The sequence below is a fragment of the Hemitrygon akajei genome, chromosome 4 (assembly GCF_048418815.1).
Source record: "Hemitrygon akajei chromosome 4, sHemAka1.3, whole genome shotgun sequence".
NCBI classification, from domain to species: domain Eukaryota; kingdom Metazoa; phylum Chordata; class Chondrichthyes; order Myliobatiformes; family Dasyatidae; genus Hemitrygon; species Hemitrygon akajei.
Window position 1 is genome coordinate 166,328,773 of NC_133127.1, and position 26,419 is coordinate 166,355,191.

The 26,419-nt window shown below is 39.6% G+C and overlaps 1 protein-coding gene and 1 long non-coding RNA gene across 3 annotated transcripts in view; one reads left to right on the forward strand and one right to left on the reverse strand.

Moving 5' to 3' along the window:
• nbeaa (neurobeachin a) overlaps positions 1–26,419 on the forward strand; it is a 772,475-nt gene that overhangs the window by 131,113 nt on the left and 614,943 nt on the right. For both annotated transcript variants that reach the window (XM_073043888.1, XM_073043887.1), the window contains exons 8-10: positions 843–989; positions 16,277–16,474; positions 20,403–20,536. In XM_073043888.1, coding sequence (XP_072899989.1) covers positions 843–989; positions 16,277–16,474; positions 20,403–20,536 — 479 coding nt within the window. The remainder of the gene's footprint in view (positions 1–842; positions 990–16,276; positions 16,475–20,402; positions 20,537–26,419) is intronic.
• The window catches only part of LOC140726904 (uncharacterized), a 284,399-nt gene that overhangs the window by 38,455 nt on the left and 219,525 nt on the right, over positions 1–26,419 (reverse strand). The window lies entirely within an intron of this gene.

A 26,419-nucleotide genomic window follows, 5' to 3' on the forward strand; every position in this document is an offset into this window, starting at 1 on the left:
ACTTCTGCAAATCCTGGAGCTGTTATTTTTACTTTGCCATGTGTTGATGTTTTCAAAACAAACAATGTCAATTTTATAATGCTAAACCTGATCCCTCTCTTTTTCCCTCTTAAAAAGCTGTTTCTTTTTCTGGAGTACCATATACAATATAAGATTAAAGGGGATTGACAGCTTGCAGTTGTTTCATGTTTTAAATACCTTATTTTTAAAATATTATTTCAATAAACTTGGCAATGAGTTGCTAGTTGTTCTGTCAATCTTTCCAAAGGACGTTAGTGAATGTTGCAATGGAATTGAGTCATTTTTAATTATATGGTGAGGTTAGATACCTTGGATTATTCTAATCTATCCAATCAATGGGAACTTAATAGAATAAGTAGGAAAACGATTTCCACTAGATTCATCAATAACCAGTGCACCCAGATTTAAGATAAATGAAAGAAAATCAGAAAATATGAGAACTTTGAGAGGAATTTGTGGTCTGGAATATACTAAAAAATTCAAAATAAACTGCAACTCAATTTAAAAAGTTGATCGAAGCAGATTCAAATATCTTAACTTTCAAAGGGAGGTGAGATAGTCTTGTAAAGGAGAACTATGCTCGGCTTTGAAAAGAACCAGGGTGTGCGAATTAATTGGGCAGTGAGGCAGCATAGGCCCAGTCTTCGGAGGGGCTTATTCCATATGATTCTAAGTTGCAAAGTTTGACTCTTCAGGAAAATGTTTTTAAATTGGTTTAACCGTTACTGAATGTAATCTTAAAAAACTAAGATTTTAGGACTAATGTGCTGATCTTATAATGTGTAACATCCATTATTTTGATATCTGTTTTCTACGTGCAGAGCTTTGACAAATGCTTTCTAGGATCTTCTGAAACTGCAGATGCAAATAGAGTATTTTGTGGTCAACTTGGAGCAGTCTATGTATTTACAGAAGCACTTAACCCAGCACAAATATTTGCAATACATCAGTTGGGACCTGGATACAAGGTACTCTCAGAATTTGTTTTATGCAGTGTTGTTCACAGGTAATGTGAACAAACATAAATACTCTGAATATGTACATAAAGGTACAAGTTCCAAAGACAAATACAGATGAGAAAGAATTGGTATCCTATCTAAATTCAGGTAGTGTGAATTTAAAAGTTACCATTACTTTCTATATTGTCGTTGCAACATTTTTTCATTCATTATCACAAAAATACTCATTTTTGCACATTTCACTAATGATGTGAAGAAATTCTTCCTTTTTACATTATCAGAACTAACCCAGGTCATAGAAACATAGAAAACCTACAGCACAATACAGGCCCTTCGGCTCACAAAGTTGTGCCGAATATGTCCCTACCTTAGAAATTATTGGGTTCCCCTTAGCCCTCTATTTTTCTAAGCTCCATGTACCTATCCAAAAGTTTCTTAAAATACCCTGTCATATCCGCCTCCACCACTGTTGCCGGCAGCCCATTCCACGCAATCACCACTCTTTGCGTAAAAAAAAACTTACCCCTGACATCTCCTCTGTACCTATTCCCAAGCACCTTAAACCTTTGCCCTCTTGTGGCAGCCATTTCAGCCCTGGGAAAAAGCCTCTGACTATCCACACAATCAATGCCTCTCATCGTCTTATACACATCTATCAGGTCACCTCTCATCCTCCGTTGCTCCAAGGAGAAAAGGCCGATTTCACTCAACCTGTTTTCATAAGGCATGCTCCCCAATCCAGGCAATATTATTGTAAATCTCCTCTGCACACTTTCTATGGTTTCCACATCCTTCTTGTAGTGAGGTGACCAGAACTGAGCACAGTACTCCAAGTGGGGTCTGACCAGGGTCCTATATAGCTGCAACATTACCTCTTGGCTCCTAAATTCAGTTCCACAATTGATGAAGGCCAATACACCATATGCCTTTTTAACCACAGAGTCAACCTGTGCAACTTTTTTGAGCGCCTTATGGACTCGGACCCCAAGATCCCTCTGATCGTCCACACTGCCAAGAGTCTTACCATTAATACTATATTCTACCATCATCTTTGACCTACCAAAATGAACCACTTCACACATATCGGGGTTGAGCTCCATCTGCCACTTCTCAGCCCAGTTTTGCTTCCTATCAATGTCCCGCTGTAACCTCTGACAGCTCTCCACACTATCCACAACACTCCCAACCTTTGTGTCATCAGCAAATTTACTAACCCATCCCTCCACTTCCTCATCCAGGTCATTTATAAAAATCATGAAGTGTAAGGGTCCCAGAGCAGATCCCTGGGACACACCACTGGTAACGGACCTCCATGCAGAATATGACCCGTCTACAACCATTTTTTGCCTTCTGTGGGCAAGCCAGTTCTGGATACACAAAGCAATTTCCCCTTGGATCCCATGCCTCCTTACTTTCTCAATAAGCCTTGCACCTTATTCTGTTCTCTGGCTACTTGTTTCTATGTACTGGATTATGTAAATCCATAGTTTTTGGTATATTGTATAAACATCCATCCTAATCAATTCTTGCTAAAGGAAAAGACAACCCTTTCATGATGGAATTTTGTGGAAACTTGAACGATAAAGGCAGATTTAGAGCATGCAATAATATTACTCTCTTGAAGTTTCAGAAAAAGTGTGGATGAGCAAATCTGGTCAGATCATTGTTAATTACCTCTGCCTCTTATTGTGCTTTTCCTAGGACTGCATTTACATTTTGCTTACCTGCTGATTTTGTTATCCTCATGAACTTACAGTGAAGGTTGCCTTCTGGCACAGTATTCAGCAGGTTCTCACTGGACCTTGTAACTGATCTTGGGTTCTGTAAAGGACCACTTTAATAGCCTTTTGATAGCTTGGTGCAATTAAAGACCATTATACGATGTTGCCAGATCTACTTAAAGCTTTCAGTTTAAGATGGTGCTGCAGTTCGCAACGCAAGAATTACAGCTGAATACTTTATTAGTAACACTTTTTCTGTAGAAACTTATGGTAAACAATCACAGCAAACAATGAAAAGGTGAGGGAAGATGAAGCTGACTCGAGGGTTGAACCATGTGGGTGCAAGCGAGGTCGAGGCATGTTCGAGGAGAAGTGGTTGGAGATGGAATCGGTGTATACAAAGTGGAGAAAAGTTGGAGTGGAAGAGTTTTGGAGCCCGTCCACCTAAGCTTGGAGCAAGGCTTGATCGATCTAAGTACTAGACCAATTTGGAAGGGCCATGTATAGCCAAAACATGGCGGCGGGGCTGAGGCCCGGGGCATTTCGATGCAACAGGGCCTGCATCCTACTGCGAGGAAATGTTCAGGGGATATTTGCGTGGAGCTCTGCATAAGTACGTTCTAATGAGCCAGGGAAAGGATGGTAGGGTACAAGAACTGTGGTGTACAAAGGCTGTGATAAATCTAGTCAAGAAGAAAAGAAGAGCTTACAAAAGGTTCAAAAAGCTAGGAAATGATAGAGAACTAGAAGATTATAAGGCTAGTAGGAAGGAGCTGAAGAAAGAAAAAAATTAGGAGAGACAGAAGGGGCCATGAGAAGGCCTAGGTAGACAGGATTAAGGAAAACCCCAAGGTATTCTTCAAGTATGTGAAGAGCAAGAGGATAAGACGTGAGAGAATAGGACCAATCAAGTGTGACAGTGGAAAAGTATGTATGGAACTGGAGGAGATAGCAGAGGTAGTTAATGAGTACTTTGCTTCAGTATTCACTACAGAAAAGGATCTTGGCGATTGTAGGGACGACTTAAAGCAGTCTGAAAATCTTGAGCATGTAGATATTGAGAAAGAGGATGTGCAGGAGCTTTTGGAAAGCATCAAGTTGGATAAGTCACCGGGACTGGACGCGGTGTACCCCAGGCTACTGTGGGAAGCGCGGGAGGAGATTGCTGAGTCTCTAGCGATGATCTTGCTTCATCAATGGGGACAGGAGAGGTTCTGGAGGACTGGCGGGTTGCACAGGTTGTTCCATAATTCAACAAAGGGAGTAAAGATAGACCAAGAAATTATAGATCAGTGAGTCTTACTTCAGTGGTTGGTAAGTTGATGGAGAAGATTCTGAGAGGCAGGAGTTATGAACATTTGGAGAGACATAATACGATTAGGAATAGTTAGTATGGCTTTGTGAAAGGCAGGTCATGCTTTACGAGCCTGATTGGTTTTTTTTGAGGATGTGACTAAACACATTGATGAAGGTAGAGCAGTAGATGTAGTGTACAGGTGTCCCCCGCCTTATGAATGTTTGCTTTATACCACTTCCCTTTTACAAAAGACCTACATCAGTAACCTGTTTTCGCATTACAAAGAGGATTTTCGCTTTTATGAAAATTTTTCCCACATAAATTAATGGTTCTTCGCTTTATGCCATTTCAGTTTAAGAAAGGTTTCATAAGAACGCTCTACCTTTGTAAAGGGGAGGATACCTGTATATGGATTTCAGCAAGGCATTTGACAAGGTACTCTATGCCAGGCTTATTGAGTAAGTAAGGAGGCATGTGATCCAAGGGGAAATTGCTTTGTGGATCCAGAACTGGCTTGCATACAGAAGGCAAAGTGTGGTTATAGATGGGTCATATTTTGCATGAAGGTCGGACACCAGTAGTGTGCCTCAGGGATTTGTTCTGGGACACCTACTCTTCGTGATTTTAATAAATGATCTGGATGAAGAAGTGGAGGGATGGGTTAGTAAATTTGCTGATGACACAAAGTTGAAGGTGTTGTGTATAGTGGTGTGAAGGGCTGTCAGAGTTTACAGCGGGACATTGATGGGATGCAAAACTGGACTGAGAAGTGGCAGATGGAGTTCAACCCAGATATGTGTGAGGTGGTTCAGTTTGGTAGGTCAAATATGATGGCAGAATATAGTATTAATGGTGTGTTACTATGGATTTACAGTATCTGCAGAATATCTAGTGTTTAAGTTTTCATCAGTTCTTTTTCTCCTCCAATAGCATCACCTCAACTCTGCTCTGAACCTCTGTTGCAACATTTTTCACTAATGCAAATAACTAGCCAAAGTCCATTCTTTCAATCTCTTTCAGGAACTTGTGTGTTAATAAAATTACCTTCTGTTTTCTTAAACCTTAATGGGTTTTGATCAGTCCAGCTCAATCAGTGCTCACAAAATAATCCTGATACTCCTGGAATCAATCTAGTAAATGTATTTTGCATCTCTTTCCTTGGTTTTGGAGCTAAAATTTGTACTGCTTATGTTAACATTTATGTTTACAAATGAGTTTTCCTCATTCCCTTACTCTATTTCATTTAGCACTAAAGACTAACATGCTGTTTGCCTTCCTAACTGCTTGTTGAATCTGGCAACCTTATCTTTTCTATGTACGAGTGTATAAGATTCTTTTGTAGATAAAATTTTGCTGGTTATCCATTTTTTGATCTTTCTATCAAATTGAATAACGTTATATTCTCACGTTATACTCCTCTATGCATTCCCTAAACCTAACCACATTCTCTTCCTGAATCTCTGTTCTACTCACAGTTTGCTTTCTTCTTTAGTATTGTATAATTAGCACCTTCAGGCTCTTTCATGTTTCACATCATGTAGACTCTTTGCTTCTCTCATGATCTTTCAATACTGCTTAAGCCTTTCTGGAGAGCTTCAGTGTACCTGAACTATTCTCTGGTTATAGATTTCCCTGTCCTGCTGATGCATTAATCATTGAGGGGCCAGTGCTGATTCTTGTGTCACCCTGTTATTTAAATATCTGTCAGCTTGACAAAGACCTGTTCTTGTATTTTTCATGTCCTTTAATTAATAACCATATAACCATATAACCATATAACAATCACAGCACGGAAACAGGCCATTCCGGCCCTCCTAGTCCGTGCCGAACTCTTAATCTCACCTAGTCCCACCTACCCGCACTCAGCCCATAACCCTCCACTCCTTTCCTATCCATATACCTATCCAATTTTACCTTAAATGACACAACTGAACTGGCCTCTACTACTTCTACAGGAAGCTCATTCCACACAGCTATCACTCTCTGAGTAAAGAAATACCCCCTCGTGTTTCCCTTAAACTTTTGCCCCCTAACTCTCAAATCATGTCCTCTCGTTTGAATCTCCCCTACTCTCAATGGAAACAGCCTATTCACGTCAACTCTATCTATCCCTCTCAACATTTTAAATACCTCGATCAAATCCCCCCTCAACCTTCTACGCTCCAATGAATAGAGACCTAACTTGTTCAACCTTTCTCTGTAACTTAAGTGCTGAAACCCAGGTAACATCCTAGTAAATCGTCTCTGCACTCTCTCTAATTTATTGATATCTTTCCTATAATTCGGTGACCAGAACTGTACACAATATTCCAAATTTGGCCTTACCAATGCCTTGTACAATTTTAACATTACATCCCAACTTCTGTACTCAATGCTCTGATTTATAAAGGCCAGCGTTCCAAAAGCCTTCTTCACCACCCTATCTACATGAGACTCCACCTTCAGGGAACTATGCACTGTTATTCCTAGATCTCTCTGTTCCACTGCATTCCTCAATGCCCTACCATTTACCCTGTATGTTCTATTTGGATTATTCCTGCCAAAATGTAGAACCTCACACTTCTCAGCATTAAACTCCATCTGCCAACGTTCAGCCCATTCTTCTAACCGGCATAAATCTCCCTGCAAGCTTTGAAAACCCACCTCATTATCCACAACACCTCCTACCTTAGTATCATCAGCATACTTACTAATCCAATTTACCACCCCATCATCCAGATCATTTATGTATATTACAAACAACATTGGGCCCAAAACAGATCCCTGAGGCACCCCGCTAGTCACCGGCCTCCATCCCGATAAACAATTATCCACCACTACTCTCTGGCATCTCCCATCTAGCCACTGTTGAATCCATTTTATTACTCCAGCATTAATACCTAACGACTGAACCTTCTTAACTAACTTTCCATGTGGAACTTTGTCAAAGGCCTTGCTGAAGTCCATATAGACTACATCCACTGCCTTACCCTCGTCAACATTCCTCGTAACTACTTCAAAAAATTCAATAAATCTTCTATTTTAGATAATAAATTATCCAAATCTTGATTGACTTTATTAAATGTAACAAACTTTTGTTTGACACCTGCTTAAATAACTTTTGAATGTCCAATTTTGTTGCATGTTCTGTTTCCTCTTTAGTCCGTAAATTGCTCCATTCTTCCTTTGACTGATTAGAATTCTCTGAATGACCACTGGGTTTTCTTTTATGCCAAAAATCACATACAGGCTGCCTCTCTGTTTTGTTTTCAGCATTCCTCAAGCCTTTCTATATTACCTTGATCTTCTAAATTCCTGACAATTATTAAAGAAAGCTCTTTTCGCTCTTTCATTTAATTTTTTTTTGTATTTTTTTACTTACCCAAGTGTCTCTAGATTTTGCTGTCTTTTCTGCATTGTGGAAATTTGTCAAGGTTGTGAGGGTGCAAGCATATGGCTCAGAGGGTTATTATTAATTTTGTGATGCAGACACCTTACACCACATGCTGCATCCGCAAAGCAAGCAGCATCATAAAGGATCCCACGCACCCCTCATGCAAACTCTTCTCCCTCCTGCCATCTGGGAAAAGGCACTGAAGCATTTGGGCTCTCATGACCAAACTATGTAACAGTGTCTTCCCCCAAGCCATCAGACTCCTCAATACCCAGAGTCTGAACTGACACCAACTTACTGCCCTCTAATGTGCCTATTGTCTTGTTTATTATTTATTATAATGCCTGCACTGTTTTGTGCACTTTATGCAGTTCTGGGTAGGTCTGTAGTCTAGTTTTTTTGTGTGTTTACGTAGTTCAGTATAGTTTTTGTATTGTTTCATGTAGCACCATGGTCCTGAAAAACATTGTCTCGTTTTTACTGTGTATTGTACCAGCAGTTATGGTCGAAATGACAATAAAAAGTGACTTGACTTAGGCTTAAATTCTTTGCAGTACTTAATGTAAATGTCATATGCAAACAAACAGAAGACAGTCAGTTTGAATAGTGACATAAAATGGCAGATAATGTTTGTTGCAACTACTGTGCATAAAATGGTTATAGGAGCATTGTAAAGGGTCTTATTTGGAAGTTTGAGGCCTACTCAGTGTAGGTAGAAGGGTCTTGGCCCAAAACGTTGACTGCTTACTCTTTTCCATAGATGTTGCCTGTGTGTTGCTTTGGATTTCCAGCATCTGAAGATTTTCTTGTGTTTGTACTTTATCACTCCATTGAAGTTTCTTCAAGGGGATACCTACCCTGAAGAAGTTTAAATCTTTCCTTTGACGGAAGTTTAGTGAAACCCTCTCTCACTGCTCCCTCTCTGTGATCTCTGCTGCCTTCTGACTCTTCACCTATGCGCTCACCCAGACTCACTGTCTCAACTATGTATCCTTCCTGGGAACTTGTCTTCGCCACCATCTTGTGCCACGTGGCTTCCATGTCCGTTTTCAGGCTTCTTGTTTCAGACCCACCAATTTCATATTCAATTGACTGCTTCTCCTGCTGCTTCTCCCTCCATATCCTAAATGCCACCCTTTTGCCATGAGGAAATACCAGGTGACCTGTCCCAGTTGTTATCATGGCTCTGGGATTCTCTCTCCTCTGCCTGCAATGTACCTCTCTGATATTTTGTTCTCTCCTGGATCCATGCTTTCAACCACCAGTTCTTTGCCTTTCTTGCCTCCAGCAAGAATCAGAAGGCTGGTTGTTTCCAAAGTGAAGACCTAGCCCCAGACACGCTCAGACTGTGATCACTGCTGCCTCATGCTTGGACCTCGATACCATCAGATGCACCCAGATGCACCCAGTCTTTCCAAATCCATCCCCAGACCAGACAGCTCTGGACACTTCTGTACCAGTGACATTACCATTGCCAACACCGGTTTTAGCGATTCTGAGCTGAGTCAGAACCTGGATCCCACTGATGTCAGTGTCAGTCCCTATGATCCTGGATACCTTCAAACTGCTAATTGTGCAATCTCTAACTCTGGCTTCAGCCTGGACCTTGACCGACAGCATCTCCAGGCCAAAACTTTATGCACTGCCGCTGGACTCCCTGTCTTCCTTTTTTCTCCACCACCAACCTGCAATCTCGTGCCTCTCAGGCCCCACCATCAGCTCTTGGGTCCTCAAAACCTCCATCTTCCTCCTACCCTACCTTCCCTGAACACCCCAGTTCTCCTCTCTCCTCAGACACTACACACTCTCTGCCCCTCTCTGATTCCAGCTCTCATACATGCTGGATCTTCACAATTCCCTCCAACCTTCCCTCTTTGAGGTAGAACATTCTGTCCTCAGCAAGGGCCTCAACTTTTTTTCCCTGTGTCCACACCACAGTGAATTCTGTTCCCACCATGACACCGAGCTTGTCTTCTGTTGCCTCTGTCTCTGTGCCTAATTTTTTGGCAAGGACTCTCCAACCTGCACTGATGACCCCCTTCCCCCATCTTCAACCCTCTTCCTCTTCTAGGACACTTCACTTTAGTCTTCTGCCTGTTCTGGGTGTTTTTTTTTACTGCTCACTGCAAATGAGACATAAGCTGTCTCGACTTCAACACTCCTCTCTCCAGTTCAAATCTCACTCCCTCTGAATGTGCTGCTCTCCACTCTCTCTGCACAAATCCCAACCTCACCATCAAACCACAGATAAGGGTGATGCCGTGGTAGTCTGATGGACTGATCTCTACCTTACTGAGGCCAAACGGCAACTCCTCTTACTTACTCCTTGAACAGGACCCCACTCAGGAACATCAGGCCATTGTCTTCCACACCATCACCAACCTCCTTGACTCTGGGGATCTCACATCCACTGCCACCAACCTCATAGTTCTCTTACCCTGCACCTCCTGTTTCTACCTCCTTCCCAAGATCCACAAACCTGACTGTCCAGATAGATGCACTGTTTCTACCTGCTCCTGCCCCACTATAAGAGAGGAGTGTAAGATCTATCCTGGGCCCAACATATTGATCGGGGTAATTACAAAGTAGATATGTCAGTGTCTGTATTTCATTAGGAGTTTGAGAAGATTTGATATGTCACAAAATATGCGTATTTGATATGCACATTTCTACAGATATATTGTGCAGAGCATTCTAAGTGGTTGTGTCATCCTCAAGTATGGAGGGGCCACTGCACAGGATCAGAAAATGCAGCAGAGTGTTGCATACTCAGCCAGCTCCATCATGAGCACCAACTCGCTGAGTATTGAGGACATCTTCAAAAGGCGATACCTTAAAAGGCAGCGTCCATCCACCCAGGACATGCCCTCATCTCATTGCTACCATCAAGGAGAAGGTACAGGAGCTTGAAGACACACACTCAATGCTTTGGGAACAGCTTCTTCCCCTCAGCCATCAGATTTCTGAATGGAAAACGTACAAACCCATGAACACTACCTAACTATTTTGCACTCTTTGCACTACTTATTTAATTTATAGTTATAGTATTTTTTATGTATAGCATTATAGTGCTACTACAGAGCAACTAATTTCATATCTCAGTGCTATTAAATGTGATTCTGATTCTGAAGTGGAGAACTCCTGACTTATGCCCTATAAATCACCGAGAGACTTTGAGATGGCAGAAGATGAGTCATGTACTGTAAACTGCCTAGCCTAAGACCTGCTTTTGTAGCCACCATGTTTACCTAGATTGTTGTTTGGTATTGTTGTTACCTAGAATGTTGATGGCGGGGCACTCAGTAATGGTAAACCCATTCAATGTTAAGGGTTGGTGATTAGTTTTTATATTGAAGATGTAGAAGCTTTTCATGGAAGTGGTGGTTGAAATTTTTGTGGTGTGTGTGTTACTTTCTATTTATTAATTCATCTCTGAACATTGATTATGTTCTTATTATGGGCAGACATGAACAGCTTCATTTGCTGAGAAGCTGTGACTTGAATTGAGTATTTTGTAGTCATTAGCAAATATTAAGATGTTGGAAGGAAGGTCTTTAATGCAATAACTGTGATGATGTATGGAAGTGAATGGTCCAGGCAAAGTATAATTTGTGCATCAGTGAGCAGTTACTAGTTTGTCAGTGCCACTTGATGAAGCTTTGATGTTCTTCATCACATTGCTAATGGCTATGAACAGACTGATTACCACCTGTACATCGAAGCATCCTGTGAAATGCATTGTTTGCTTTGAGGATGTGCTGGAGGCAGCCTGCATGTGTTGACATGTTTTTGCCACCAACATAGAATGCCCACAACTTACTAACCCTAACTTGTACATCTTTGGAATGTGGGAGAGAACTGGAGCACTTGGAGGAAATCCATGCGGGGAGAATATACAAACTCCTTACAGAGAGTGGTGGGACTGGAACCCTGATCATACAGCAGGTGCTGTAAAGCTTTATGCTAATTGCTGTGCTACCATGCTGCATGAATTGTCATGCTTTTGCTTGGACAGAATATACCAAGTGTTATATTCTATATATTTTAATTAAACATTTTGATTACTCTTTATAAGAATGCAGCTCTGAAAATTAATGCTCCATTTACCCAATTCATTCCCCAATACTAAATCCAGTATTGGTTTCTGTATGAGTTCCTTTAATTTTACGCTGTTAAATGTTGCAGTTCCTTTGTTATAAGTTATTGTCACTTCAAACATAAAGTTCAGAATTAACATGGATTTTTTATTGTTCTTTCAGCATTTCTGAAAACTTGCCATTCATATAAGAATTCATTTTAACGTTTTCTAGTAATCTCTTAACTTTGATATGACATGTAAGAAGACTGCATTAGATTTATTTTATTGAATAACTAAATGCATCATTTTTTAATGCTTGTTCTATTTGATTATGTATGATTCCATATCGTCAAACTGACTTTTCTTTTTTGCCTCTCACTGTTTGGAGTTTAGTACTTTAGTCCAATCCTTTTATCATCTAAAAATATACCCAAATCAGAGGCATGGTTTTAAATAGTTAGAAATACATGAATTTATGCTGGATATGTTATTTTTTAGAGCAAGAACATCCTGTGCTAGAATAAATATAATTACCATTTCACTCTGTTTCTTCATGTTCCTAGTGTTAAGGTTTTTGTAACTACAATTTATATTTTATTAATTTTTTTCACAGGAAAATTCCTATCTCACTGGTTTCTTCACTTTAAAATGAAACTGCATTCTTTAAACACAGTTTTTCAGAAGCCACAAGCAATTTAATGAAAATAAGCAAAAAAGATATGATTTAAGAGACTATTTCAACATAGTGTTTGACATTTCAGCGTTGCCTGAACAATATTCTACATTCTAAGATTTTTTAAAATTCTTGGTGTTGGGAATATTACTTTTTTCACACTGTGGTAAGCTAGTTCTCTTACCTGGAAAATAAATTCAATAACCAAAGAAAATGTTTAGTTTTTGTCAAATAAACAAAATTACTGTCATTATACACCTTACAATTACTTTGTAACTTGTGCAACAATTTTAATTTGGACCCATTACAGACCTATTGTATTTCATTCTTTAGTTATGTGCATTTTTTATTGTTTTGCCTCCATCTAGTGTAGGAATTGAGATATGTCAACTCACTGATACTGATTGTCAAGATCAGTTGCTGAACAATTCTTTTTCAGCTCTCAAAAGAATTTTTTTTGTTTAATAGATAGATTGCAAATTACATATTCTTTCAATATTTTTTTTTATTATTTGTGAAGTCCTTAGCAGAGGAGTAGAAAAATATAATTATCACATATGTTAATACATAAGATAATAGTATAATGGTGATTTTAAGGTATTTTTCCATATATTAAAGTTAAATTAATTTTGTGGTTTGGCCTCTTTCTTCTCTTGCTTGTTTTGGTTTTCTCCCTTATTTTGAAATCAACTCACGGACAGATCTGTGAAACGGTTTGGGAACTATCATCTTTTGGTATAAATCTTTCTCTACTTAAATTCAATTTATTCCCCTTTTGTAATTCTGCTTCCAATAGATAGGTAGTGACTGAATTTTCTTGCATTGCTGAAGAATGCTAAAGCTAAAATAAACTTTGCTATAGTGACTGATTTGACTTATTGAAAGAAAATCTGTGGATCAAATGCATTGGTTGTCCTTGTGTGTGTGCATGTAAGTGAATTTATTCATAGATGTTTATGAAATCATTTTAACACCTACTTGAATTAATTCTGCTTTGTGAAGTTAACATTTACTTGGGTTATGTCCTGTGCCTTGCCTTGCCGATTCCAGCATTATTCATAAGCATATCTTTCCAGTAGGTGTTGACAAGAACGTGACTATCATGGGGTCACTTAACACGGTTTATTACCTTTCAAATCAAGTTTAACTACTCATTCAGTGAATCTTATGTATCAATTCCAGAAGCATTATGCAGATTTCATTATACAAAGAGCAAAACACTGATAGATCCTGTTTCAGAGCTTTGTATTTTAATCAAAGCTTATAAAGCAAAATACTTCAGATACTGAAACTCTGAAATAAAATGTTAGATAAGACATCTAAGGTGCAGGATAAGGAGGGGAAGAAGAAATAAAAATAATCATTTCCATTAAACTTATTCATGCACATATACACATTGTCAATGGAGTTTGTTGTTTTTTTCTTAAATTATCTGCAGTCTTTGACATAAATAATTGCACAATTACCTCTCCATTTTTATTAATCTGGATGGGACATGCTCACCTAGTATTAGTCTCACCTATTCTGCTGAGGTTATAGAATTATAGTGGCATTTTCTCGGCTAGACCCCACTGTCTCAAAGGGCTGTTCTGAGCCTCCCCTTATTTTGATTCCATGCTGCTCTTGGCTAATGTGTCCAAAAGTATAATTTTCCACATGTAATCAGATGGCAACTAGATAATCCAACAGAAGGACAGAAAGTACTTGAAACATCCAGTACATCAGGCAGCATCAAATGAATGATAAAGAAGCCTGATTAAGAGGATTATTGTCCTGCAATGTTCACTTGGTTTCTTTTGCCACAGTTGCTGCCTGACCTGCTGAGGGTTTCCCTTATTTTCTGGTTTAATTTCAGATTTCCAGTGTCTGCATTTTTAACTTTCTGTTTTAACATTACCATTGCATCCCTTGTCTGTTTCTAAGCTATTGGGCTATTTATCTGACACTTTGTACTGGATGAACAAAGCTTTCATCTGTGTAAATATTTCAAATCTAGAGTTACTGGCTTTGGTCTCTGCTTCAAATTCATTTAGTAGGCAGTGACTTTATTGCTATCCCTTTTTGGCACTAAATCAGATTGCTGTCAATATACGTAAGAGCCATCTCAGCCAGATGTCATATTTAATTGTGGTTTGCATTTCTGACAGTGCAGTCACTGTCTGGTTCCAACCTCTGCAGTGTTACTAATTGCGACACCAAGGAAGATAAAAGGAAACTGTCATTTTTACCCGTATTAAAGCTAAGTCTTACTATTCATGCTAGATCTGTATAAAACATTAGTTAGGCCACGGCTGGAGTATTTCTACAGTTCTGGTAACTACACTGCTGGAAGGAATTGATAATACTACAGCAGGTACAGGTGAAATTGATGCTGTCATGGCTGAGGAGTTAGGAGTTGACAAGAAAGACAATCTAACTGAAGATTTCTAATTTTGGAGTAAAGAAAATTGAGGGATGATTTACATTGTGTGAGAGGCCTAGACTTGGTAAATAGCAAAGGGATGTTTAACTTAGCAGAGGGGCTAGTAATTAGGAGATGTAGATTTAAGTTAAATTTTATATAGATTAGAGGGGAGTTGAAAATAAAAATAGTTTATTCAATTAAAATTAGGTGTATAAAACTCACTTTATGCATTTAAAAAAATACATGGGTGAGCACTTGAAAAGCTATTACCTGCACAATTTTGGGGTGATAACTATGAAGTAGATTAACTAAATGTCATTTTCTAGAGAGATTATGTTCTCAATATTAGTTGGAGTTCTTCAAATTGGATATTTTTCTCAGGGACTGTGATAGCAGAATAACACTTTTTCTCTATCAGCTTTCTGCATTACAGTTCTGAACCACCTAAATCTATTTACTAAATCACAAGAAATTTTGCAAAGGAGGTTCACTGGGATATTGCCTGGGGTGAAGTATTTCAGTTAAGAGGAGACTGGCTATGCTGGGCTTGATTCCCTTGGAGCAGTGGAAGCTTTAGGGATCTGACTGAGACTGATCTAAAAATTTGACTCCATTTCTAGTCCTGGCTGAACTGCATTCTTTTAATTACAGCCAGTTCTGATCACATTCTATCCTGTCCTATTCTCAAACCCACATTTGGCTTGTCTTCACCATATATTTCCTCTTAGCTTCTTCTAACAATGTCTACAGATATTGGATAGGTGAGGCTTCAGACCCTCACATGGGTGATAGGAAACACATCTGATTTGAGAAGAGCATATTTTGGCACTGCTCCTAATCTTACTGTGGGTCATCTGTCTTTAAAGAACAAAAGTAGTCAACAGATTAAGTAAATGGATGTGTATATTGATGATCAATGAAAACAGATGCAGAAATGGAGTAGAGAAAAATTGGTGATAGATGTGATAAAAATGCATGTAAGGAACATTGAGGAAGATGGGAAGAGAAACTGAATAAATGGAAATGAGGTTTGCCGTGTATTTTCCCCACAGGAGTATAATAGTTAGCTGATAATAGTGAAAGATCTTTTTAGAGCTATGGTTCTAAAAGGTAGTTTACATATAATACTTTGGTGATAGTTTACCACCATGTGTGGCATTTTGCTTTTGTTGATGCAAATGGTACAACTTTTATAGTTCTGAGTGAATTATTAATTGACAAATAATTAATTATATAATTGTTAAAAGCATTTACTTTTGGATACAGATTTTAATTGGTCCTTTTTCTTTGTTTCTTGAACTTGGAAGACAGCTTCACTTTGAAATATTTCATCGTATGCACACTTGAAATTCATTATATTTTCTATCAGGTATCATGGTTAAATTAGCTGTGATGAGCCACTGCATATTTTAGACAGTATTGTAAATTCTTTGTCATCACATTCAAATACTAGCACTGTAACACTAAAGCTTCTGTATTTAAAAGAGAGTGATTTTACATTTTTACAGAAATGTTAATATAAGATATTCTTTACAAATGTAGTACCTAATTTTGAATGCATCATTTGATCTAATTTTCAAAAATACCTGCATTAATGACTTTGTGTGAGTTTGTGAAACATTGTATATAACTATTTTTGTGTATTATTATAGTTTTGAGGTCACTGTTAAAGATTAAGTATAGTATTGTGAGTCATTGCTGTCTAAATGTAGCACATTTGACATGTGGAAAACAATATGGTGTTTTTCAGAGTACTTTTAAATTTAAGTCTGAGAGTGACATCCATCTTGCTGAACATCACAAGCAAGTATTGTATGACGGGAAGCTGGCCAACAGTATTGCTTTCACATATAATGCCAAAGCAACCGATGCACAGCTTTGTCTTGAATCATCACCAAAGGAAAACCCTTCAATTTTTGTACATTCTCCACATGCACTAATGTTGCAGGTTTGCATTAAGATCTTTTATTGTATTCATCTATATCTTTCTGTGCTTTTTTGAATTACTTAACTGTAAGATCTTCTAAAATATGACCTTGATAACAGCAGTATATTGCTTTTGTAGGTGCAAGAGGTGTAACTTTTGGATTTCTGAAGGAATAATGAATTGTTTTAATTGGTCATCTTTAAATTGTGTTCAGATTACTTTGTCTCTACCACATTGTGTAAACCTACTTCCCATTATGTTTAGGGCAGCAATGAAGGTCCTCCATCTCTGGTGGTGTTCAGAGCTTCCTTCATCATGTCTTAGCTTGGGTTTCACAACTGTCAGTCATGCAAGTCCTTAGTAAAGACTTAGGAATATGCCACATACAGGTGTAGAAGGATTCTTCATTGTTGTTTCCGTTTCAGATTTTTTGACCAGTCAGGTTTGTTAGCCCAGGTTGTGCTTTCTTGGATACATCCCTTCATTTTGTAGATTCTCTAACCTTAGTGAGTTAGGGTACAATAATAAATGTCTACTTTGCTAGCCAATGAGGTAGATCAAACACAGGGATCTTCTAAGTTAGGTCCTTCCTAAAGAGTCTATTAATGACTCATGATGTATTCTATTTGATTTACTAATCTTATGTGTTGAATTTGAGTGTGTTGATTCTTAAGTACTTGCACAATTTCAAAGGCCAGGTAGAGATCCTGGTGAATATAGAAATATTTATTTTCCTCACTTGTTTCATTGCTGATATGTTTTTCCATCTCTGTAAGATTGCCTCATATTGATTCTGCCTTAGCTGACCTGTTGTTGAAATCTTTCTCATGGCCTTATTTCCTCCAGACGAATGGAGCAGTACACTCCTTGATTGGCAAGTATTCCCCACCCTGCACTGATGGTCCCTCCTCCTATCTCCAACCCTCCTCCGCTTCTTGGACACCCCACTCTGGATCTTTCATCTCTAATTGCCAATGGGACATCAACTGGCTCAACTTCAGCACTCCTCCCTACTGTTAGAACTCGACCCCCTCTAAATGCAATACCCTCCACACTCTCTGCACTAAAACCAACCTCATGATCAAAGGCTCAGACAGTGATGGTGTTGTTGTAGTGTGGTGGACTGACCTCTACCTTGCTGAGGCCAGATACCTCCTCTTACTTATCCCTTGAAAAGGACCCCACTCCGACCATCAGACCACTGTGTCTCGTATCATCACTAACCTAGTCAGCTCTGGAGATCTCGCATCCTCTGCCATCTACTTCATAGTTCCCTTACTCCGCACTGCTCGTTTCCACCTCCTAGTCAAGATTCATACCTGACTATTTGGAGAGGCCTATTGCTTCTGCTTGCTGCTGCCCCACTGAGTTCCTGTCCACATACCTTGACTCCATTCTATTCCCTTGGTTTACTCCCTTCTTATCTATAGCAGCAGCATTTCACATACTCTCAATCTCTTCAACATCTCTCAATTCTCTGGCCTTGACTGCCTCACGTTCACTGTGGATTCCAGGCCCTGTACACTTATTTTCCCCATCAAGAAGGCCTTAAAGCTCTCTGCTTCTTTCTCAACAATAGACCCAATCAATTCCCCTCTACCACCCCTCTCCTCCCTATGGCAGAACTGGTCTTCACACTCAAGAATTTCTCTTTTGGCTCCTTGCACTTTCTCAAAAATTCAAAGTTTAGCCATGGGCACTGGCATGGGCCCCAGTTATTCTTGCTGTTTCGTTGGCTACGTGGAACAGTCCATGTTCCAAGCCCTGATAATGTGTCCCAATTCTTTCTGCCTTACATTGTTGACTGCATTGGTGCTACTACCCACAATGAGCTTGTCAATTTTGTTTCTAAATTTTACCCTGCCCTTTAATTCACTTGATCCATTTCTGACATCTCTCTTCCATTTCTCAATCTTCTGTCTCCATCTCTGGAGACAAACTGTTTACCAATATCTTCTATAAGCCTACTGATTTCCACAGCTTTCTTGGCTATGCCTTTTCCCTCCCTGTCTCCCGCAAAAATGTATTTTCATAAGACCATAAGACATAGGAGCAGAACTAGACCATTCGGCTGATCCCTTTATCCCCTCCTCAGCTCCACTCCCTGGCCTTCTCCCCGTAACTTTTGATGCTGTTTCCCTTTTCTCATTTCCTTTGTCTCTGCTGCATCTGTTCCCAGGATGACGCTTACCTTTCCAGAACATCAGAGATGTGTTTCTTCTTCAAAGGATGATGTTTCCTTTCTCCACCATTGATGCTGCCCTCATCAGCATTTCCTCCATTTCTCAGACATCCATGCTCACCCCATTTTCACGCTGACTTAACAGGGCTAGAAGTTTTCTTGTCTTCACCTACCACCCGATGAGCCAATGCGTTGAACACATCATACTTTGTAAATACTGCCATGTTAAACATGATTCTATCACTAAACGAATCTTTTCCTACCCCTACTCTTCGTTTTCCACAGGATTGGTCCCTCCTTGATTCCCTTCTCCATTTCATCCTCCCTACTGTGCCTTCAAGTGACAGAGATGCTACACAAGCCCATTCACCTCCTCCCTCACTTCCATTGAAGTCCACAAACAGTTCCTCCGGATGAGGAAACACTTCACTTGCAAATTTGTTGAGCTTGTCCACTTTATAGAGGCAGCCTCCTCTACAGTGGTGAAACCCAATGTAAATTGGGGGACTGCTATGTAGAGCACTTTCGCTCCATCTGCAAAAAGTGGAATTTCCCAGTGGCCAACCATTTTAATTCCAATCCCCATTCCTGTTCCACTACTCTTAGGATGGAGGAGTAACACCTCATATTCCATCTAGGTAGCCTGCAACTGGATAGATGAACATCAATTTATTATTTCAGTATTTTTTTTTACCTTCCCCCTTCCCTGTTCTTCCAATTCCCCAGTCCAGTCTCTTAACTTTTCTCCTCACCTGCTTATCACCTCCCCTAATGCCCCTCTTCCTTCCCTTTCTCCCATAGTCCACTCTCCACTCAGATTTCTTCTCCAGCCCTTTGCCTTTTCCACCAATCACCTCCCAGCTTCTTACTTCATTTCCCCCTTCCCCCCACCTCATTTCACCTATCACCTTCTAGCTGGCCCTCCTTCTCCCTTCACCTCCATGTTCTGGTATCTTCCCCTTCCTTTCCAGTCCTGATGCAGGGTCCTGACCCGAAATGTCAGTTGTTTCTGTAGATGCTTCCTGGCCTGCTGAGTTCCTCCAGCATTTTGTGTGTGTTCCCTGATTGAATTTATTTTTTCTGTTTATAAACTTGAGAATATCTGAATTTCAGTTGACTAATTCAGAGACTTAATTATTACAAAACCGAACCTTAGTAGGTTAGAATGCAATAGAAAATGAATATTTTACCAGCCAGTGAGGTTGATCAAAAACAGGGATATTCTGAGTTAGTCCTCTTGATGACATAAGGTATGTTCTATTCAGTGTTTGAAACTGCCTCTTTGGAAATTGAATATGTTGATCCTTAAGAGCCTGCACCACCATCCTTTACTTGCTGTATCACATTAGCTTCTAATTCAGCAACATTTTGATTTTTAAAAAATCACATCTTTTTAAAAAAAATATTCCTTTGTTTTTACCTCTCTATGTCTGATCTCCTTCAAATCTGTAACCTTTAAAAGTGTATTCATTAGAATGTTGACCAAGCCTGAATTTAATTTGTGGGCAAGCCTACAACCAAGCGTTCAGGGTTGAGTAGTGTTGTAATTGCTTCCATTAACTTATTTGCTTTTCCATTTTCTTTTCCTTTGAAGCACTCTTTAGTCATTGTTTCTAATATATCTTTATGCACCCTAGTGCCAATTTTTGTCTGATAACACTCAAATGCAGTGCCTTAAGACCATTTTGTAAAGTTAAAGTTCTTATATAAATGGAAATCGTTTTAAGTAAAATTATGTTTTTTTTTCTTTTGCTCTTTTTGCTGTAGGATGTCAAAGCAATTGTGACACATTCAATCCACAGTGCAATCCATTCTGTCGGTGGGATTCAAGTTCTTTTCCCACTTTTTGCACAGTTGGACTGTCATCAGCCAAATGACACTCAAATAGAGACTACGGTTTGGTAAGTTCAACATAAAAAAGTGCATAAATGTGTTATTCTTTTTTGTGAAAAATATAAATGATATAATTTCTTAAATGTCAAATTTGGAAGCATTAACGAGAAGGAAATACAACAAGAAATTGAGGAATATGAGGAAAGCCGTAAGCCACAAAAGTAATTGATTTTTTTTCATCTTTTGTGAATAAAGAGGTGATATGAGTGACACTATTCGCCCCACTTACTTTACCTTTTCTCTCTGCAATCATACTCTTGTTGATGACAATTTAAACTAAAAATATCCAAAAATGCATATATATCCATACCTGATATGATATATTCAGTCATGTTAAAAGAATTTTAAAACGTGATCAATGACTACAGTGCAGGTGATTGAAGGCTTTTGACTTATGGAAAGGCGTGCAATCATTTATAATATTGGCATCAACCACAACTCTGGAACATTTAGATTTGGGTGCTTTCAACTAAATCTACTCTCATTCCCTAATTTCTGCCCTCATCACACTTCTTCCCATCCAAAACAAGATAGGATTAATTTTGTTCACATTTTCTACAACTTCATAGCTTCTACAATCAATCACTCATAAATTCTAGCAGTTCCACTGCACTGCTAGGCACATCTTTCCAGCTTCAGTGCTTTTGGAGATTCCAAGAGGCCTTTATTATTATTTTTTAAATTTCTATTTAAAGATATAGCATGGTAACACGTCTTTTCATGCCAACGAGCCCGTGCTGTCCATTTATACCCATGTGGTCAATTAACCTACTAACCTGTACACCTTTAGAATGAGAGGGAACCAGAGCACCCAGAGGAAATCAATACAGCCATGGCAAGAATGTATGTCTTACTTATTTTGTGATAGCTTGGTCAACTTTTTTATTTTTTATCAGTACATGTTTCCTTTCTGATGGTCACAGTAGACGTAGTGTCTTCCGTTTTACCTGCCTTTCCGTTGTCCAGGTGCCATTTCTCTAACATTGCATGAACAGGCTTGGGGTACCTATAGATGCTGCAGGACTCCGGCTGGACATTGACTAATATTTTCTCAACAAGTTATATCTGAGAAGATATGGAAGTAAAGTAAGTGAATGCTGGAAATTTCACATCGGTAATGACCTATGGAAAGAGAGAGAGCTAACTATTCAGATTTTAAAATAAGAAACAGGAACACAAGTAGGATATAAGATAACTATATAAGATATAAGATTATATTGATTGACAATATCTTCTTAGACAATATCTTGAATTTGATGAAAAATTTCTTCCACATTAATTTTCTGAAATTAATTTTCTCTCTGAATTCTTTTCAAATGTGGAGGTGTTGGTACAGCCACTCCCACATAGACTTGGTGGAACAAGGTCTTCGTTTAGCAGAAGGAAGTTCCAAGATAATTGGAGACCAGATGCTGATGTAGACAAATAATCTGCTGGGGTTAAGCAGCATCAATGGGGGGGGGGCTGGGGGGGTGGTTGAGGGTAGGGTAAGTTTGTTGACATATTGGGTGGAATCCCAGTATCAAAACTTGAAGATTTGACAAACATTGACTGCATGCAGTCTCATAGTCTCATGTGTCTCCACTCTGCGGTGGACTTAATGTGCTTATTGTTTATGCATAGTTTTGCATGTATCTGTTTAGCTCTTTGCCCTTTGCTCTTCCTCTTCACTTTGCCTTTCTCTTTCAATGTCTCCTTCTATGATCTGAATCTCTGTCCACTCTATCCTTCTCACTTTCTTGCTGTTAAATGCCTGCTCGTTTGACCTGTCCTAGAAGGAGGCTGCTTAGGCAACTACTGCTCATCTTTTTAGCCCCATTCAGTCACCGAGGGAAGGGGAGTTTAGAGCAAGGAATGTTTTTAATGTTGGGGGAGTATAAAGGAGATGTTAATTTTTTTTTGCAGAGTGGTAGTTGCTTAGAATGAATAACCAGGAACAGTAGTTGAAGCAGCTGGTTTGGTGGAGTTTGAGTCTTTTAGATTGATACATGAATATGAAAAGAATATAGATACACAGGAGGAGGATATTTGGTACAAATTGGCATCAAGATCAGTGCAACATACTGGGATAAATGGCCTGTCCAGAGCTGTACTGTTCTGTGTTTTATGAAAAACTCAGTAAAAGCCAAGGCAATCTCCTGATCATCTGTGGTGGATTTGTGAGTGGTTGAGAGAGTGTGGGGCCAATCAAGGTGGACTAATCCTGCAGAAGCTGAAACATCTGCCATCGTCACTTAGCATATATGGCCATGTTAAACTCATGGGGTCCCTGCCTCAGTTGCAGTCAAGTTGATTTAGGCACTTTGCTGAAGACTGAGGTCCTCTGTATTTATTGACAGCTTTATGACTTTTAGGCACTCAAATACAGGACTCCTTTATCTTTGGGAATGGGGGTATGCTTGGAGCTGTTGCACTTTTCCTCCACTTTTCAATTATTGTTGAATTGTGACAGGATTATGGAGCTTTGATCTGATCTGAAGATCGTGGGATTGACTAAATGTTGCACATTGGAGTAAAATTTTTGAGGTGCACCTATTCTTCTAGTATGCTCTTAATTCACGTTCTTAATATCTATCTTATAAATAATAGTAATATAATATAAATAATATGAAAGTCAGAAGATGGGTAGCTTTCTGCAGGATTGCCATCCTCTAACCTGATCTTTTAGCCATTATTTTATAGCTGGTTTTGTATAATTTCTGTTGATGCAAGAGATTTAAAGACATTTATGTTAATGTTGTGGACTGTCAAGGGTGATGGTTAGGGAGCTGGTGGATTTCTCATAGCTTGTACCACAAATTATGTGCCCTTTATCAGCTTGTACTTATATTTTCAATGTATTCCACCCCTTCCCTTAATCTTTTCATATTGGTTCGCTGATCTCTATCCTTCAGTCTAGTTGCAAAGTTTTGATTTGAAATGTTGACTGTGCATTTCCCTTCCTTATCTGGAGTTCTTCTAGCATCCTGTTTATTGCTCCAGATTCTAACATCTGCAATTTCCTGTGTTTCTCTTTTTTCCATATCTTGTTGTATGCCAGGATGAATTGTTTTACTATTTGAAGAATTGCATATGGAGGTGAGCTCTCCAATTATAACTTAACATTTTAACTTTTGGTCTTGTGTAGGGATGATCATTCATGAAGTTGCTGAGGGCAGTTAGGTTGAGGACATTATATTTGGCTCTTGCAGTAATATGGTATTCAAAAATGAATGAACTTCAGATATAAAAGTAATCTTTCTTTGCCCTTGAAATAATTTTAGCCAGTGCAGAATTGGCTCTAAGTCAATTTTGCATCGGGTTCTTAATGCTATAATTGGTTAAGTGCTACTTTAATGTCTAGCCAATAAGTATTACCTTTGAGACACAAGACTGCAGGTGCTGGAATCTGGAGCAACAAATAGACTTTTCCCTAGGGTAGGGGGAGTTCAAAACGAGGGGTGTAGGTTCATGGTAAAAGGGGAAAGATATAAATGGGATCTGAGGAGTAGCCTTTTCAACAGAGGGCAGTGAGTATACGGAATCAGCTGCTAGACTAAATGGTTAAGGCAGGTACAATAGTGTCATTTAAGGAGCATTTGAACAGGTACATGGATGGGTGGGGCTTAGAGGGATATGGGTCCAATACAGTGAATTGGGACTAACAGGTTGGGCACCATGTTGCCGTGGACTGTAGAGCTGAATAGCATGTATTCATACTGTATTGTTCAAACACCATCTGCCCTGCTCTGCTGGGTGAGAAGCTGACAGTGATGCAGGTGGATGCTTCCCTGGTGTCATGGATTATTGATTACCTGACTGGCAGACCACAGTACGTGCGCTTGCAACACTGTGTGTCAGACAGAATGGTCAGCAACACTGGGGCTCCACAGGGGACTGTCCTGTCGCCCTTTCTCTTTACCATCTACACTTTGGACTTCAGCTACAACACAGAGTCTTGCCATCTTCAGAAGTTTTCTGATGACTGTGCCATAGTTGGATGCATCAGCAAGGGAGATGAGGCTGAGTACAGGGCTATGGTGGGAAACATTGTCACATGGTGCGAGCAGAATCACCTGCAGCTTAATGTGAAAAAGACTAAGGAGCTGGTGGTGGACCTGAGGAGGGCTAAGGCACCGGTGATTCCTGTTTCCATCCAAGGGGTCAGTGTGGACATGGTGGAGGATTACAAATACCTGGGGATATGAATTGACAATAAACTGGACTGGTCAAAGAACACTGAGGCTGTCTACAGGAATGGTCAGTGCCGTCTCTATTTCATGAGGAGACTGAGGTCCTTTAACATCTGTCGGACGATGCTGAGGATGTTCTACGAGTCTGTGGTGACCAGTGCTATCATGTTTGCTGTTGTGTGCTGGGGCAGCAGGCTGAGGGTAGCAGACACCAACAGAATCAACAAACTTATTTGTAAGGCCGGTGATGTTGTGGGGGTGGAACTAGACTCTCTGACGGTGGTGTCTGAAAAGAGGATGCTGTCCAAGTTGTCAGCCATCTTGGACAATGACTCCCATCCACTCCATAATGTACTGGTTAGGCACAGGAGTACATTCAGCCAGAGACTCATTCCACCGAGATGTAACACTGAATGTCATAGGAAGTCACTCCTACCTGTGGCCATCAAACTTTACAACTCCTCCCTCGGAGTGTCAGACACCCTGTGCCAATAGGCTGGTCCTGGATTTATTTCCACTTGGCATGATTAACTTATTATTTAATTATTTATGGTTTTATATTGCTATATTTCTTCACTATTCTTGGTTAGTGCGGCTGTAACAAAACCCAATTTCCCTCGGGATCAATAAAGTATGTCTGTCTGTTTGTCTGACATAACACTGGAATCTGAAGCAGCAGTCTGCTGGAGGAATTCAGTAGGTTGAGCACTATCTGTCATGGAGGTGGGAAGTGGATTTGTCAATGTTTTTGGTCAAAACCCTGCATCATGTAAGGACAAGGTGATAATAATTGAGCCAATGCCGCAATAAGTTATTTGGCCTTGGTGGGACTGAAACTGAGCATCACTGGGAATTTGGTATCTCAGTACTGCAGTGTACTGTTGTTGCCAATAAGAATCACTTAAAATATTTAAAAATAAGTGGAATCTAACAGTCCTTAATATATATTTACTTCAGGAAGGTAAAATTAGTTAGACTTCATCATGCTTGTTCAATGAAGTGAAGAGAGCAAGTCAACATAGTGCTGCATTAATTTTGTAACACCCTAGTTAAGATTTTTACTGCAATTCTATGGTTATTTGATTTTAGCAGTTCGTGAGAGCAGTTTGTTTTGCTTTCAGCCTGTTTGGGTTTGAGCTGAGATAAGGGGCTTTGTTCACAAACAAGGGGAAATCTGCAATTGCTAGAAATCCGAGCAGCACACACAAAATGGTAGAGGAACTCAGAAGGCCATCTAGCATCTGTGGAAAAAAGTATAGTTGACGTTTTGGGCTGAGACCCTTTGACGGGACTGCAGAACAAAAGATGACGAGTAGATTTAAGAGATATGGGAGGGGAGAGAGAAACACAAGGTGACAGGTGAAACTGGGAGGGGTAGGGATGAAGGAAATAGTCTGGGAAGTTGATTGGTGAAAGAGACACAGGGCTGGGGAAGGGGGAGTCTGATAGGTGAGGATAGAACACCATGGAATAAAGAAAAAAGGGGGAGGAACACCAGAGGGAGGCCATAGGCAGGCAAGTGGTAAGGTGAGAGAGTGAAAAGGGGGTGGGGACTGGTGAAGTAGAGGGCGGGGGCATTACTGGAATTTCAAGAAATTAATGTTCATGCCAACAGGTTGGAGGCTACCCATACATAATACAAAGTGTTGTTCTTGCAACGTGAGTGTGGGCTTATCACAATAGTAGAGAAGGCCATGGATTGCCATATTGGAATGGGAA